Raw genomic sequence first — 18,752 nt, forward strand, 5'->3', positions numbered from 1 at the left:
GACGTAACTGGCGTCCACGATGGCGCCCGGGAGCTTAAAATGAATATTTTAAAGCCTACACTGCCTGTTTTCTCAGGGGTGTGGTAATCAGAAACGCTATACTGAAACAGTGTCAGAACCCCGGGGTTCTACGAGAGTGTCCCGGGTGGTGACCCGGGACAGAGCGGGACAGAGCGGCTCAGCAAATAAATAAAAAAATAGGATTTGACACCGGAAACATGAATCTAGGTGGTCTACAACCTGAGTTACTGGTAAAATAAGAACAGGTAGTGGCTACCATGGTTATCACGGGACTAATCTGCGATGACCCAACAATAGCCAAAAATGGTTCTTAGGGCATTCTCTATAACACACTGTTTCCCAAGCACTGGGTCGCGGCCCATTTAAATTGGGTCGCCAAAACATTTCTCTTTTTTTTGCTGGTTAAAAACAAAAACAAACCGATAATGAGGGGTGAGGAGGCCCAGCATTCATGGAAATCCCCCTGCAACCAACAGACGGGTGCTGTGAAAGATTACGTAGTGGCATAAGGTGGCACAGAGGGGAAGGCATAGGACTGGGTATAAAATGTAGCAACTGGACAAAGGGTTTGGGGAAAGGGGGAGGGTTAGACAGAGGACAGTCATGAGGGCTTCTCTAGACACACACCTGCTTTCATACTTGACCTTGGTATCGTTCTCTTCATTCTCTGCTTCGTCTTCCTCCTCACCTTCCTCTTCTTCTTGTGAGTTACAGGCACAGTTTAACCTCAACAGAATGTACCAGGCTGGGGACTTTGTTCTGGGCGGCTTCTTCATCATACACTCCTTCTCGGTCTTCCCCGAGCTGTCTTTCACCTCCAGGCAACAGGATGCCACATGCTATGGGTGAGTATCACACAGTAGAAAGCAAGATACAAAATAAAGATAACTTTATTGAACATAAATAAAATGTAAGTCTGTCTTTGGCACACAGGGAGGCAGTCGATATATACAACAATAAAAACACACCATTACATAGAACACACAAATGCATTAAACCCACTAAATAAAATGCATTCCCATAACGCAGCGGCAGTGATTAAGGGCTGCAGGGGTTAAGTGGTGGAGCTATTTAAACATTTTCTTATTTAAAATGTCCACTGCAGTTGGCACAGACGATGTCTGGTAACCCTTCTTTTTGCCTCCTGCCTGATGGTAACAGCTCAAATGAAGGGTGAAGTAGAGTCATTGTAAATCTGAATTGCCTTTTTGGTTATGGAACGGTTGTATATATCCTGAAGTTGCAATTGTTTGCTTCCAATGACCTTACTATAGTCTGGTTAAAGTAGTTCACCCCCAAAATGACTTTCTTTTCCTATCGATTACTCACACCATGAATACTTTAATTCATGGATATTCTTTTGTTTTTGACGCATTCCTAAGCCAATATTTTGATGACTAGCAGTGGTTCCCTATGGAGACACAAAGAGCCTGCTTTGTTCCCTATGAAGACACAAGGAGTCTCCTCAAGTCTCCATGGGGTGAGTATCGATAGGAAAAAAGTATGGTAATTTTGAGGGTGAACTATTCCCTTTAAGATAGCGCTAACGTAGGATTGATGATGTGAAGATCAATGATATGTAATGTTACAGTGACATGTTTGCGTGTTAGTTTTGACGTTGAACAGTTCAGGTACGCCCAGACCGTGGCTTTTGCCATTACAGAGATAAACAGACATGCCAGCCTTCTGCCCAACGTGACTCTGGGATATAGTCTGTATGACACCTGTTACTCTGTGGGAGTCGGGTTTCGTGCGTCCATGGCACTGGTCAGTGGGAGAGGGGAGCCGTTTGAACTGGACCAGAGCTGTGTGGGGTCTCCTCCTGTGCTGGGTATTGTGGGTCCTGATACCTCAGCACATTCTATTGCCATCTCCAGTGTATTAGGTTTGTACAGAGTGCCCCTGGTAAGTTTCCTATACTTGAAATGAACCCCCTTTTGCTATCACCAGTTCTTTCTTTTTCTTTTATTCTTTTACAAATCTAAAATATAATAAACAATTTATATGGGTCGTTCTTTTTTTTTTGTGAGCGGGCAGATGTAGGGCAGGGGTCGGCAACCTTTTTGATTGAAGACCTTATTGGAGGTTTACCTAGGAAAAGGTACATGACAGTACAGTTCACTGGTACATGGTCAACTAAAAGGATTAACACCACAAGAAAGCATTTGGCTTGTTTAAATTAGGGTCCTTTTTGAACTCATGAAATGCCATGTTTTAATTTTCTTCAGTGTGTAATTTATGACACCACATCAAAATGTAATATTTCCAACCGATTTTGATCGTCCATACTGTACATAACATATCATAACCTTTATTTTCTTCTTCTTCTGCTTTTGATCTATTTTCTTTCACATCAGGATGTAATGATCATTAGACTTAGAGCAATAACCCACCTATCTCCCCGTCTGCCTCCCCAGTCATCAGTTTGAATGAATGTAGAATGATGCGCAGGATGTAATTTGTATATTTGTAAAATATTTTATTTTAAAAGAAAAATCTCTTGCACTTAAGCCAATGTGCCACCCTTACCCTGTGCCAGTGTTGGCACCCGTGCCTAATATTGCCCACCTAGGGTGAAGATGAAGAAGGTTTTCAAAAGGTCGGAGTAGTGCAATGCAATGTTTTAAGTTTGATTCTTTGCCCGGACCTAAGAGAAGGAATCCTGTGGCTCCAGCCGGTCTCAAGATAATGTGTATTTATTTAAATGTTTTATGTTTTCCTCATATAATTGGTGTGGGAAGTAGGTTAAGCTAATTGGTGTGATGTTCCATATTAGAATAGTCTCTTCTTCGGTTAATTTGAAGCAGGGAGCTAAATCGACATAGTCTTACATCTACATAAGTGCAGGGGTCATCAATATGACACTACTTTCCTAATATGTCACTATGGCACATTACGGAGTCGACCAGTACAGTGGTTCTTTGGACTACCCTCAAGGAACCCAGAGGGTCCCTCAACCCACTTTGAGGACCACAGCAGTATTTGTTATTGCTACTACTTGTATTTTGCTTGTATTTCTCTCTATGTCTTTCCTCTGTCTCGCCTTCTCTCTCTCTCTCTCTCTCTTTCTCTTTGCCTTGACGTTGACACAGGCTAGAGTAGACAGATGCCTGGCGATCTTCCAGTTAAGGGGGAGTTTTTCGTTCCGCTCAGGGTGGGACTGTGGGGTCTCTGCTCTACATGTAAAGTGTCTTGAGACAACTTGCTTTATTAACATTTTATTGAATTGAATTGAAATGCCCTGTTTGCAAAGCAGTCAAAAATAGATGAAGTGTATTATTATTACAGAACAAATGTGTTGTGTGTTTTTAAGGTAAGCTACTATGCCTTGTGCTCCTGTCTAAGTGACCGGAATAAGTTCCCGTCCTTCTTTAGAACCATCCCAAGTAACGCCTTCCAGGTGAATGAATGTATCTGTTGGTATCAAGTAGTTCATGTTCCACACACTTTACAAAAATGTGTAATTATTGATATTGCATAATTATCACCTAATTTGCTGGTGAGTATTAACTGCTGGAGCTGAGGGTCTCTGTTGATTGATTGAATACTTTATTAACAGTTAAGGTAGAACAGTGAAAGGTTAAGGTTTTTTCTATCCATTACTCACCCCATGGAAACTTGAATCCATGGATCTCTCTCTCTCTCTCTCTCTCTCTCTCTCTCTCTCTCTCTCTCTCTCTATATATAACGGAGGTGATCCGAACCCGGGTCTCCCACGTGAAAGTCCAATATCTTAACCATTACGCCAAAGGGATATCCCTATGGAATGAGAGCAGATACTAGACTTTTGAGGCTTCAGGCTGGGGCTGCAACTCTCTCCGCCACACTCACCCCCCTTTGACCTCCTCCTACAGCAGGGATGGGCAACTTTGATGATGTTGAGGGCCACTATATTTCCACCGTCACTCCAGAGGGCCACATTGCATATTGCCATGTCCTACTTTGTCATTCTATTATCTCATACAAAAGAAACAAAAATAGCAGATCTACAAGCTCAAAACGCATCGCGCTGAGATGCGTTTTGAGCTTGTAGATCGGCTATTTTTGCTTCTTTTGAATTCGAATCCTGACTTATTTTTTGTTTTTTAATTGGAATCCTGAAATGTACAATTGTATTTAATTTAAAATGCATTTAGTTATACTCATGTTAACTTTATGAACCTAAATACAAATATGTTGGATATGAAAAAAGACTAACATTTTAGTACTACTATACTAGTCATTAAGCTACTAAGATAGACTGAAGTAATTAAAACGGTCATGTTTGCATGTTTGGAATTGTAACAGCTGAAACCAATAATATATCAGTATTCTGATATTAACTTGCGGGCCGCATTAAGTGAAGGTGGGGGCCGCATGTGGCCCCCGGGCCGCCAGTTGCCCATGTATGTCCTACAGGGAAGCCCGGATCCGGGTCACGGCACCAATTTAACGGAGGTGATCCGAACCTCCCCACCCGGGTTCGTACCCGGGTCTCCCACGCTAAAGTCCAATATCTTAACCACTAGACCAAAGGGATATCCCTATGGAATGAGAGCAGATACTAGACTTTTGAGGCTTCAGGCTGGGGCTGCGACTCTCTCCGCCACATATATATATATATATATATATATATATATATATATATATTAGGGGTGCAACGATACACAAAATTCACGGTTCGATTCGGTTCGATATTTTTTTGTCAAGGTTCGATATTTTTTCGATACAAAAAAAAAAAAAAAAAAAATCCCCAACATTTTTTATTCAAACTAATTTTGTTTCAACTTTCAACAACATCCATATTCTAGGGAGATATTCAACATTTTCAACAACACCCGTATTCTAGGGATGTTGTCAACAACATCCATATCCCCAGCCAAAATACTTAATTTAGTCAAAATCAGCTTAACCACTTTAACCCTTATAACCAATCTAGCTTGTAGATCTTCTGTTTTCAAAAAAGATCCCATCTGAAAATCTTATTTCTCAGCACAATATATTTTCAGATGTTGGTCAACTGCCAAATACATATGAATTTGAGGGTTCCTCCGTTCCTGATACAAACTGGTTTGATAACCACTGTTCCATGGTGTGTTCTTAGCAGCATATAAAACAAATGCACCTGATGGAATTGCACTTGACTCATTTGCTGCTGTGCATTCTTAGCAACATATAAAACTAACTGTAAAATGTAAAAAAAAGAAAAAAAGAAAATGTTCTATGATATTTGATAGAGCTATAATTCACCCATCTTCTGGGGTGTGTTTTTAGCAGCATAGAACACAGAAACTGGTCCTTATAAAATAAATGTCTCTCTGATTGAGCTATGCAGCATACAAAACAAATGTACCTGATGGAGTTACACTTGACTCATTTTCTGCTGTGCATTCTAAGCAACAGACAAACTAAAACAGTACCTTGTAAAAAGAAAAAAAGAAAAAAAGTAAATGTGCTATGATATCTGATAGAGCTATGAATCACCCATCTTGTATGTAGGGTGTCTAGCAGCATAGGACACCAAATAACTGCATTCTTAGCAAAATATAAAATGAAAACAGCACCTTATAAAATGTAAAAGAAATAAATGTGCTATGATATCTGATAAAGCTATGGATCACCCATCTTCTGGGGTGTCTAGCAGCATAGGACACAAACATATCTCCTTATAACATAAATGATACCTCACCCTTCTTCTGGGGTGTGTTTTAGCAGCATACAGTAGTACACTGAAACTGGTCCTTATATAATGTCTCTCTGATTGAGTTATACCTCACTCACCCATCTTCTGGGGTGTGTTCTTAGGAGCATATTAAACAAAAACAGGTCCATAAAAATAAACCAATAGAAAATAAAATGCACTCCCTGTAACTAAATCTACAGTATGTGAGGGGAGCTACATCTCACACTCATCTTCTGGGGTGCCTAATACAACAGCTCTTTTAAATAATAATCTAGGACTTAAAAACAAACAAACAAACAAATAAGCTTTACTAAATCTTCATGTTTTTCTTCAGAAACATTTTCTGGTGTCAATACAGATCTGCTTGCTGTGACAATGTCACCCGCTGTGGAAAACACCCTCTCACTAGGGACAGAGGTTCCAGGCACAGCCATGTAGCGCCGTGCCAACATGGCAAATCGAGGGTACATTTTGTCATGGCCTTTCCACCATTCCAGTGGATCAGCGTCCAGTTTAATGCAGTCCGCTGCCCTGTAGAGGGTCACCTCCTCCTCTGCCACTGTAGCTGCAGACCTGGTCCTTGGCTCCTGGGTCGTGAACAATTCTCCCAACAAGAAGTCAGCCATGGCTGAGTTCTTTTGTGGTGGAGATGATGAGTCCACTGACTGAGTCTCCATGGCTTCTGTTGTTTGGCCCTAAAGAATATAAAAACAACATGATGTTTGTTAACATTAGTTTATGTCAAGGCTCTTCAACAGGGGGCCCAGGACGGGGGTCCTCAGAGTTACTACAGGGGTCCTCCAAATCTTTGTGTGATAGAAACCACATATATTAACCACTTGAACCCTAGCGTCCATATTCTGAGAACTTAGCAGCAAAAATAGCCGATCTACAAGCTCACAACGCCTCGCAGTGTGAGGCGTTGTGAGCTTGTAGATCGGCTATTTTCGGCAAAGAGGGTTGGTGTAGAGGGGAAAAGAGCAGACTAGGTACATAGTGAAAGGTCAAGTTTATAAAGTATTGATGCGGTTTATGTGGTTAAATGAATAAATAAAATAATACCTACCTGTTCAATGATCACCACGATCTCACTCTGTGGTGAGTGCATCATGGACTCTCTGGCAAGTGGCAGCATCCAAGTGTTGCAGAGACTTGAATCGTGGATCCAAAGCAGTGCTTTTGTGTAGGACAGGTACTCCTGAAGCACAGGGTCTGTGTATCTCTTCTCCAGATCATTCCTGGTCTAAAGGACCGTCCAGGAAGAGTGCTCATGTGCGTCTTGCGGTGACACGCTTCCTAGTTTCTTCTTTTTTTCGCACTGATTTTTGACATTGCACTATTAGGTTGTGTTGGTAGTTTCTGAGTATTTTTGCTTTATTTAACAATGACAGTGAGATACTTGTTTGCACTAACTAGCATTGACTGCTATGGTCTCTTTTGCAAGACACCTTATGTATATATACTTATATATTATTCGCCCCCTCTATTGATGCACCTTCTCTTTATTGGTACTGTACTGCTCTTGTCTTTGTTTTTTGTTTTTTGTTTTTCCCTCTTATCTATCTTTTCTTACGTCTCTGTAACTTTGTAAATAACTGTATACTGCTGTGCTTCTACTGGACAACTGAATTTCCCCCTTGGGATAATAAAGGTATATCTGATGGCTGCTTTGATATCCCTCACCGCTGGGCAGTCATCAGCACACGGTTCCATATTGCGCAGGATTGACGTTTTAAATGGCAGGATCATGGATATGGATGGAGATTTGTTTCTCAGTGCACAAAAACTCCACATAAGGGTAGTCACAGTTTTCAGGGGTTTCATTACTGTTGAGTTGTTCAGCCAGTCTCAGGTCATTGTCAGTTAATGTCGCAAGGTTTTTAAGATTCTTCTTCACCCCCTTGTCTGTCATGGCAGCAGAATAGACTGCAGCCTGCTGCTCAATTAATCTCTCCTTCATATCATGAGAGGAATTCCACCTCGTTGGACTAGTTTGTTATCAGCAAGCCCCAGCCGCTCCTGTTTTGTCTTCAACACAGCAGCTCTAGTTGAGCTTCTATGAAAGAAGGTGACAATTTTTCTCATCTTTGCAAGAAGATGAGAAACCGACTGCACATCCATTCCTTTCTGAGCAGCTAAATTAACGACATGGGCAAAGCACGCTATTTGTGGCCTCAGGCCTGCAACTCCAACAGCATTAACAATATTTCTGGCATTGTCAGTAGTCACAGGGATACTTATGAATAGCCTTTCATCTCCCATTCAGCAGTCATGTATTGTAATGTGCGGTTGCAGTGAGGTAGCTAGCTCTGTGTAGCTCTTGACGTCCAGCCGTCTGCTGTTAGAGAAACAGCAGCAATTCTGTCTGTATTTTGGCTTTTGTCTCGTTGTACAAAGCAGGAATTACATTATCAGTGAAATGGGTTCGTGAAGGAATCGTGTAACGGGGATCAATTACCTTCATCATGTGCACAAATCCTTTGCACTCCACTGTAGAGTAGGGTCTCATGTCCGCAGCAAGAAAAACACCAATCGCCCTGGTAATGTCATTTGCCCTCTTTGAGCCATCTAGGTATGGTTCTTTAAAAGCTCTGTGTAGTGTTTGTTGCATTAGTGATCCCCCCTTTTTTTGTCGTGTTGTGGTTTTCTCGATTTCCACACTGGGGTGATGTCTGAGTAAATGACTCTTCATGTTTGTAGTATTTCCAGTGGTGTAATTTATCGTTGTGTAACACTTGCCGACATACCGAAAAATAGTATTTTTATCCACAATTCTCGTCATAACTAACTGGAAAACCAAAGTGGTCCCAAACGCCAGATTTGCTGGATTCTGGAGGATCTTCTATTTCGGGTCTCACTCTCTGTGTAGCCATTGTATCAACAGGTTAGCTTAGCAACATGTAGCGTCAGCGTCTCTCTCTGCCATTTGGTCAGTGCCTGCATGTTTTTCTGTAGCCTGGGACGGCTTCCAATTTCGGGCTTTTGATCCGGTCGGGAGCGGATGGGCTCCTACGTCATTTTGTATTCAAAACGGACTACAGTTTGGCAGGAAACACCAAACCGGAAACAGTTTTAACCAGGTTTTAACCCCTACTTGCGCATGCGCTAACTACTTGTGCATGCGCTACTGGGTTGAAACTGTTTCCGGTTTGGTGTTTCCTGCCAAAGTGTAGTCCGTTTTGAATACAAAATGACGTAGGAGCCCATCCGGTCTAGACCGGATCAAACGACCCGTTTAGTAAACGAAGACCAGGCTTTCCCCCAGCGGAAAGCCTGGTGACGCGAGGTTAGTTTTTCTGTGTGTGTGGGACTGGGAGGGGAGGAGCACTGGAGTAGAGCAGGTTGGTATAGGCTGCACAATAGAGTGCAAATCTTTCTTACAACAACTCTGGTTGAGCACAAGAGCGCATAAACCAAAGTTGATAAAATATATATATATATATATATAATTAATTATCGTTCGGTACGTAGCGCGTACCGAACCAAGACCCTCGTAACGAACGGTTCGATATCGGTTCATGTATCGTTGCACGTTTAATTATATATATATATTAAGGGTGCAACAATACTTGTACCGGTATCGAACCGTTCAATACGAGGGTGTACCAAACCGAATGACCTGTACCGAACAATACAATACAATACTACTCCACATCCACATTCACCTGGAACCCCCTCAAGGACCCCTGGGGGTCCGCAGAGCCACTTAGAGAACCACTACCCTAGAGGTTGGGTACTGTTCAAAGTTAAAACAAAAAAATACGTAGTTATACAAATATATTTATAAATCAAGCCGGCATTTCTGTTTATTTTTTGTATCGAAAAAATATCGAACCGTGACACCAAAACATCGAGCCGAACCGTGAATTTTGTGAACCGTTGCACCCCTAATATATATATATATATATATATATATATATATATATATATATACATACTGTATATAACAGAGGTGATGCGAACCTCCCCACCCAGGCTTTGAACCCGGGCGCAAGTCCATTATATTAACCATCACTCCAAAGGGATATCCCTATGAAATGAGGGAGATACAAGACTTTTTGAGGCTTCAGGCTGGGGCTGTGACTCTCTCCGCAATATATATATATATATATATATATATATATATGTGTATGTATATGTGTATGTATATATATATATATATATATACCGTCCGGTATATATATGTTATAATATCAATATTAATAATAATAGTTATAATACAATATTATCCACTCTTTATCCAATCATCAGGTACGAGCCATGCTTCAGATCATGAGGCGGTTCAAGTGGACCTGGGTGGGAGTTGTGTTTGCCGATGACGCCTATGGTCAGGACGCCGCCCGGTCCTTCCAGACCGACCTGGGTCAGTCTGGTTTGGGTTGTCTGGCTTACTTCGAGGCTCTGCCCTGGGACAACGACCCAGCTGCGCTTCAGAGGATCGTTACCGTGATGAAGACGTCCACGGCTCGCGTGGTCGTTGTGATCGCGTACGGAATCCATATGTTTAATCTGATGGAGGAGGTTTGTGGTATTGTTATGATCAGCACATGTTGATTTACTTCAAGGATTCATATTAGTATACTGAATCTGAAAGTTACATTGAAGTGAAGACAATCCTTTGTGTATAAAAAAATGGTTGTGTTTTATCTGTAAGCATATTTTGATTTGCAATGCAATTGAATCACTTTCTTAGTTTCATCAATGTGAATGCTCAGCAGTTGAGCCTACTTGTTGAGCCCATTGCACCCCCAAAATGACTGTTTTTTAAACTATCCAGTCTATCCCACCCTGCCAAAAAAAAGTTTCTATAATAAAAACGTCTTTTTAACTATGGACCTCCCTGCCAGACGTCTTCTGGACGTCTTTTTTAAATAAATAAAAAAAAAAAAAAAAAAAAAAACATTTTTTTGAAAAAAAAAATGTTGGACCTCCAACAATGTACTAGGCATGATCGCGATCGCGAAATTGCATGTTTAACCCCCATACCAACCACATCTTTCAAACATGGCAGCCATGTTTGTTTACATTTGAAGAAAACATAAGGGCTGTTTTCTCCTGAATGCCTGAACGGATTTCCAAGCGGATTTTTTTGTTTGAAAGCTGTGAAAAGCATGCACATGCATAGTGCATGATCTGTGCACGAATGTGTGCACCAGCGTGCACACTATTTTTTTAACCCTTTGTTGGCGAAACGGCAATATAAGAGGTCCCACTTTAAATATGGCACCGACTGAGTTAAGACCGGGATCTTTGTAAGTTTAAATGTTGCTACAGTATGTACATGGCCGATGCATACTCCACTTTTAAAATCTCTGCTGCACCGAACAGCCAAATTAATGACGGTACCCCCCTCCCCCCTAAATAAATTCATCTCTAAAAGTGGAGTAGGCCTATGCATCGGTCCATAAGGTGTTTTTTAAATTGCTCAACACAATCAACAGGTGGTAAAGCAGAATGTGACAGGTCTGCAGTGGATGGCCGATGTGTGCTGGACCACAGATCCTAACTTCCAGACGTCTCAGCTCATGCCGTACCTGGGAGGAACCCTGGGCATCGCCGTCCATCGCGGAGACATAACAGAACTCAAGGACTTCCTGTTGAAAATACATCCTGACAATGATCCTGACAAGAGCCATGAAAATAGCATAGTGAGTCTTCTGTTTCAATTATTATTATTAGTATCCCTAGGGATTTCTCTTTTTTTTTAAGATTAGTTTTTTGGGCTTTTTTTGCCTTTATTTGATAGGATATAGTAGACTGACAGGAAATGGGGAGAGAGATGGGGGAATGACATGTGGCAAAGGTCGTCCGGATTGGGAATCGATCCAGTGACGCCAGCAGGCATCATAGCCTAGTATGTGGTATGCGCCTAGTCCACTAGGCCAGCGGGCGCCGCATCCCTAGGGATTTCTGAGGTATGATGGCTGCAACCGATGTCTTGCACACAAGGGCAATTCATCAAAATCGCCCCTTTCTATTTTAGTAGCTATTTAAGCTGCGTTTACTTTTTTCAAGATTCGGCTATCGTGTCGGGGCGCCCGCTGGACCAGCGGTCCAGGGGCATACCACATACACTCATGATGCCTGACAGCGTGTCAAGGTTCGAATCCCAATCCTGACGACCTTTGCTGCGTGTCACTCCCCATCTCTCTCCCCATTTCCTGTCAGTCTACTGTCCAAGCAATAAAGGCATAAAAGCCCCAAAACAAATCTTAAACAAAGGACAAGATTCGGCATTGACGTAAGTATTCATTGTGTTTCCTCAGGTGAGGCGGTTTTGGGAGCACACGTTTCAGTGTAAATTCGCACCCCTTCCGTCAGAGTGGGTGGATGCTGGTGGAAGGGTGTGTACTGGACAAGAGGACCTAGGAGCAGTAGAAACTACACTCATGGACGTATCTGACCTCAGGCTGGAGTATAACGTGTACAAGGCTGTGTATGCTCTGGCCCATGCCCTCCATGACATGTTGCAATGTGTACCAGGAAGAGGGCCTTTCACTGGGCACAGCTGTGCCACTTTGCAGACAGTACAGCCATGGCAGGTGTTATACAAATTCACAGTTTACCTGTTAATGTTTCTAGTTTGATTCTATTTAAAATAATAATGGATACGTACTGTAAATATGACACATGGTAAAGAGCATACTAGGATGATACCGGTACATTTATTGTTAATTTTCTTAATAGTGATGGGTAATGATAATTGCCTGTCAGTTTGCTTATCAATATGTTGGAGCAGTAGGCTACCAGTTCCACATAATCCTTTGGGGGGAATACCTACAGGCTATAGATGATACGATGGGACACAGAAAGCCATGTTTTTCATGCTGAAAAATACCCCCCTTTTAATGTTCAGAAAATGAATACTGCTCCCTGAGCCAAAATGGAATAGGCATCATAGATCTGGAACATAAACTTCAGTGTGGGACAGAGTACAGTTAATTGTTGTATTGTGATATAGTTATATAGTATAGTTAATACCATAACTGTCAATGTAACTATTTTATAGTAGGGTAATCTATCTATAAATGCGAGAAGTCTCTGCTTGTCTGTCTGTCTGTGTGTCTGTAATCCGCGTATCTCGAGAACCGTTCGTCCCACCGGCTTCAGATTCGGCACGCGCGTTCCCCGCCGCGGCACGGAGTGCAGTGCCGGGTCTCGACCCGACCCGACGCGCGGTTTTCCCGAACCGGCGCGAAACGTTCGGAATCTCCTTATGCGGGGTTGATTGTTGACATCAGGCTGTTCCGGAGGAAATCGGCGAAAGCTCTGACTCATTGTGACATCACTTCATAAAAGGCTCTGACATCACGTACGCCACATGAGTCAACAAAAAATCTCTGTGAGTGTGTATGTATGTATGTAATCCGCGTATCTCGAGAACCGTTCGTCCCACGGGCACGTGCGTTCTCCATATATGGGCATAAAATGAATGCCCCCATATATGGGCATAAAATGGATTGCAGACAGACAGATACAGATATCTCCATATATGGACATAAATGGACAGAGGCAAACAGATGGTCAAAGATCTCCATATATGGGCATAAAATGGACGCAGACAGACAGATACAGATATCTCCATATATGGGTATAAATGGACACAGGCAAACAGATGTTCAAAACGGGTCCTATGACAACAGGTGTGAGGTTTGCATTAAAGGGGGAACCGGCACTGTGTCTGCAACACAGTTGGAGGCACAGACAGATACTCCATATATGGGCATAAAATGGACGCAGATAGACAGATATCTCCATATCTGGGCATAAAATGGACCCAGAACTATAACTGCAGTGATCTCCATATATGGACATAAAATGGACGCCGACAGACAGACAGACAGATACAGATATCTCCATATATGGGCATAAATGGACACAGGCAGACAGATGGTCAAAACGGGTCCTAAAGGGCGGGGCATTCATTCCCTATTTACATTGTTCCGAGTTGGCCAGGTCGCCGACTAGACGCTGCTTCTAGTAATAATAATAAGGGTAATAATAAGGGTAATAATAATAATAATAACTTTATTTATATAGCACTTTTCAAAACATAGGTTACAAAGTGCTGAACAACAATAAGAATATAGCATACAGGAGAGAAACAATGAGAACCAAAGAAACAACAACAATTAAAAGCAAGCAATAAAAGCACACAACACAAAACCATAGAACTAAAGAAATTAAAAGCAAGCAATAAAGACACAACACAATTAAGGCAAAATGAGGTGATCTAGGGGGAAGGCTTTCCTGAACAGGTGTGTTTTTAAAATTGATTTAAAAGATGCTAAGGAATGCTAATGTATATATATTAATTATCTCCATCTTCATAATGTTACTCTTCGCTGTTTCTAGCTTGTGTATTACTTAGAAAAGATCAACTTCACCACATCGTTTGGTGATCATGTGTCATTCGATGAGAACGGTGATTCGTTTCCAATCTATGATGTCATGAACTGGGCGTGGCTCCCTGACGGAAGCATAGAGGTTCACAATGTAGGCGTGTACAAGAAGTCAGCCTCCGCAGATGAAGAAGTCATCCTCGATGAAGACAGAATCTTCTGGAACTTTGAATATGCGAAGGTGACTTTGGCTTTCTTGAAGGTATAATGTCGAGCTCATGATGTGAATGTAATTTAGTTTAGACTGAGGCGCAGTTTACACAGAGACGACTTCTAGAGAAAAATGTCAGATATGCCGTCCGTTTAGAGTAGATGACAACGAAGTATTTGGGGGAAAAATCCGCAAAACAAAGTGAAACCACCTTTCACAGTGGAAATCTTTGAAGACGGTCCGTCTCGTGTCTCCGCGTAAACGGGCATAACGGGGAAATCTGCAAAGCGTGTGGAGCAGGGGCGTAGCCATGGGTGGGCCTGACTAGGCCTAGGCCCACCCATTTCGTTTTTGTGCCCACCCAAAAAAAATCTAAAAAAAATATATATATATATATTTTTTTTATTTATTTTTTATTTTTTATTTTTTTATTTTATCATTTATCATTTTGATAATAGTCGCATCCTTACAACAACTAAAATAACATAACATCATAATGTGGACGCTAGTGATATATAATATATAATGTGCACCAAGCGTCCTTCCCTGCTCGCAGCCAAGCATGTCTAGACTAGAGTGCATAGTGCATACTCTATGCTAGAGTGTCATGTAATTCTAATTTAGTCCATTTACTTCCTGTAAGTAGACTTACAAATAAAACCAATTGCTTATATAATCATATTACGGCAGGGTCTTATTTTGAAATCCACCGTTACAGGAAATGCTTCAGCGTATTGGGCTACTTGTTAAGAGTTGTTGCAGCCTACAAGATATATACAGGATTCACGTGGATTATACTGACACAAGCTTTTGACTAATCTAAAGTTCATATTTATGATATGAAAACCATGCTCCTGGGACTTAAAACAATGCACAGCGTTTGAAAGCAGCAATATAGGTGAGTGAGACTGGTTAATTACTTTCTGCTGGCTTGGCTGTTTTTGTTGTGGGAGAGGGAGAAGCGTCAGTAAAGCTACAGAGCTCTGATAAAAAGTTGACGGTGCAATTAAACATTTCGGTCTTTTCTCTCACAGTTGTTTATTTTGTCTTGCACCAGTGACTAGGCTACTGGGTCAGTCTGCAATATCTCTCTGTGATACATTAGCGTTATGCTCCGTGTGTATAGTCTTATACTAACAGGAGTGTTGTCAATTAAAATAAGCATCTCATGCCGTCATGTTACCGGCTTCTTCTCTAATATGCCATTCTGTTTTTGCACGGCTGGAATGACCCGCGCATCACTAGTGGACGCCACACATTAATTTATTATTTAATCATGCAAAGAAACCCGACCCAAATCGCACCAGAAGACCCGATCCGACCCGAAAAACATGGATTTTTTTGTCGCGTTGGGCTCAGGCCTAGTCGCCGGTTCAATTCTGTCTATGCCACTGGTGTGGAGGACACAGTCTGACGTCTCATTACTCTGACTACGTGGCTATGCGTACGGTTAGGGTTAGAGATAGGTTTAGTAATGGGGGCAGTCAGACGAACGCAGCGACGGAGTAATGCGTGTCGGAAAAAACAACACACACCCAAAACTTGTGATGTCATGGCTCACGTCTGCCCATGGTGCAAAGCTTTGGAGCCACACTGCCTTGGTGAGATGTAAACAAAGTAAGCGCGGCAGCTGTGATAAGAAGCATAACAGACGTGCGTCACTGGTCTATCTGGCAGTGCGTCACCACCACCTAGCCACATGGCATGCACACTACAGCGTCTCCGTGTAACAGCACTTTGCCGTTTTCTGTTCTAATCGTTGTCCTCTAAACGGAGCCTGAAACGGATCATTGTTACTTTCCTCTGCAGCCTCCTCGGTCAGTGTGCAGTGAGAGCTGTTCTCCTGGAACCCGTGTGGCCAGAAGGAAAGGAGAACCTGTCTGCTGCTATGACTGCATTGCTTGTTCCGAGGGAGAGATCAGCAATGAGACTGGTAGTATTACAGTACATGTTGTAGCCTTGTGCAATAGGTTATGTGGCTGTGATGAGCAGAGGGCGTTCTCCACTCCAGAACCTATGTTGTATACAACTCCCTTTAGAATGATACTCTACTTGTCTCTCTCTTAAATCTTTCCCTCTTTATCAGACTCTACAAAGTGCACCAGTTGTCCAGAGGACTTCTGGTCCAGTCCCCAGCGTGACCACTGTGTCCCTAAGAGCCTGGAGTTCCTCTCCTACCACGAGGCCCTGGGTATCTCCTTGACAACCATCTCGTTGCTGGGCACACTCCTCTGTGCCATCGTCCTGGGAATCTTCGTCTACCATCGCAGCACACCCATGGTGCGCGCCAACAACTCTGAACTCAGCTTCCTTCTCTTGTTTTCCCTCATACTGTGTTTCTTGTGTTCTCTTCTGTTCATTGGCCGTCCCAGGATGTGGACCTGCCAGCTGAGACACGCAGCGTTTGGCATCAGCTTTACGCTGTGTGTTTCCTGTGTCCTGGTAAAGACTATGGTGGTGTTGGCCGTGTTCAAAGCCTCCAAGCCTGGAGGAGCAGACATTATGAAGTGGTTTGGTGCAACGCAGCAGAGAGGAACACTTCTGGCTCTTACTTCCATTCAGGCAGCCGTCTGCGTCGCCTGGCTTGTTTCTGCCTCTCCAACTCCTCATAAAAACACACAATACCACAATGATAAGATAGTTTATGAGTGTAATGTGGGATCAACAGTTGGTTTTGCACTTTTACTTGGTTATATTGGTTTACTGGCTCTCCTAAGCTGCCTCCTAGCATTCATGGCAAGGAATCTTCCAGACAACTTTAATGAAGCCAAGTTGATCACTTTCAGCATGTTGATCTTCTGTGCCGTGTGGATAGCCTTCATCCCAGCGTATATCAGCTCTCCGGGCAAATATGCAGATGTTGTGGAGGTGTTTGCTATTTTAGCATCTAGTTTTGGCATTTTGGTGGCACTGTTTGGACCAAAGTGTTATATAATCCTTTTGAAACCTGAGAGAAACACTAAGAAGTCCATTATGGGCCGAGGTGACACCAAGACTTAAGCAGAAATTAAATCTCAAAACTGTTTCTCTGTATTTTATAACAATATGTGTATATTGATGATTAATGTTTGATTGGTGATAATCATGTCTCTTAAAGAAAAACAAAACAACATTTCCTTACACCTCGTACTATTTTTGAGGAATCTGCACAAAACATTCTACACACAATCTATGGAACAATATCTACAATTAGCTTGTGTGAAAATACGAAGCCTCCATAAGCCAGTGCAGAAAGCTTTCACGCAATATCACAAAACTTTGCATGCTTATAAGCAGATAGAACAGGCTCGCCGTGCGATATTGGCTGATGAAAACAATGAGGTGTGGGTTATAGGGCATAGCAGTGGGGGTGGTTTTCTGGTGCCACCAAAAAATCGGCCATTAATTTTTTTCCCATAGAGATTTACAAACATATTTAAATCAATTATTTTAAGGCTAGAATCAAACCATACAGGATCCTGGTGAATCAATATAGTTAGGGAATATCTTCATAGGAAATGTCCGATCCTGGAATAAATTCCTTACCAATACATTTGAGGTATTCGCTCCTTCTGATACATTTCTTCACCAATGTGTTTGTGAGGGTGTCTAGAAACACATCTCACAAAGACTGAAATTCAGTTTCCCTAGGGAATCTGTGACAGCTGCTGAAAGTTGGGGAAAGTGTGAAAAGTGATGACTCATCACTAGACCATAGTTTTGTGGGGCTGTTTTTAGCCCAAGGAATGTTTTTCATGCAAAACAAATGCTTGCAATGGATTTCTTTTTCTTTTTCCTTGTATAGTGAAGTTAACGGGACCCCAACTTTCAGCAGCTGTCACAGATTCCCCTATAGGGAAACTGAATTTCAGTTTTTGTGAGATGTGTTTCTAGTATTCTAGACACCTTTATAAACACATTGGTGAAGACATGTTTTGGTAAGGAATTTTTTCCAAGACTTTTAATTATCTCCTGACTAATAAAACCTTAGATTCTCTAAAAAAAAATAAAACCACTAAACAAAGGGTATTAATTTCATAGTATTATGTATGTAGTATAGCATATCATTATATAACTTATTTTCCCCTGTCAAAATCAACACTGGAGGGGTGGTGTGTGTGTGTGTGTGTGTGTGTGTGTGCGTGCGTGCGTGCGTGCGTGCGTGCGTGCGTGTGTGTGTGTGTTAAGGTGATATCTTGATGCGAAATCTTCTATCATGATGAGAAAGTCTTCGACCTTGCACAGTTGTGATGTAAGATGATGTGGAACAATGGCAATAGAAAGGTCATGTAATGACTGTACATGATTGCATGCATGATGTGCATGACGAGTGATTAGGTGATGATAAAGGGCACAACAGGGTGTAAAGGATAGTGTCACAACTACTTTCATGCAAGGGCTCCTAAACTTTAATCAGTGGTGAGCAAATGTAATAAAAATAATAAAAAATACCCCCCAAAAATCTGCTTTAAGTTGCATGTGAGGGGTCAAAGTATTTTTTTTTATAGTATAGTGTAGTAAGTGAATGAGACACAAA

At 41.9% G+C, this 18,752-nt stretch overlaps 1 protein-coding gene across 1 annotated transcript; it reads left to right on the forward strand.

Moving 5' to 3' along the window:
* Positions 1–624: 624 nt before the first annotated feature.
* Positions 625–17,236, forward strand: LOC308306789 (extracellular calcium-sensing receptor-like; the record flags this gene model as incomplete). The annotated part of the gene is made up of 9 exons (XM_080751831.1): positions 625–866; positions 1,632–1,926; positions 3,335–3,421; positions 9,935–10,204; positions 11,125–11,331; positions 11,950–12,225; positions 14,039–14,266; positions 16,046–16,169; positions 16,323–17,236. 9 exons carry the CDS (start codon positions 625–627, stop codon positions 17,234–17,236), a joined length of 2,643 nt encoding a protein of 880 aa, XP_080607957.1.
* Between the last annotated feature and the right edge of the window lie 1,516 nt (positions 17,237–18,752).

The sequence above is a fragment of the Nannobrachium achirus genome (assembly GCF_963921795.1).
Source record: "Nannobrachium achirus genome assembly, chromosome: 21".
In the NCBI taxonomy this organism is placed as follows: Eukaryota; Metazoa; Chordata; class Actinopteri; order Myctophiformes; family Myctophidae; genus Nannobrachium; species Nannobrachium achirus.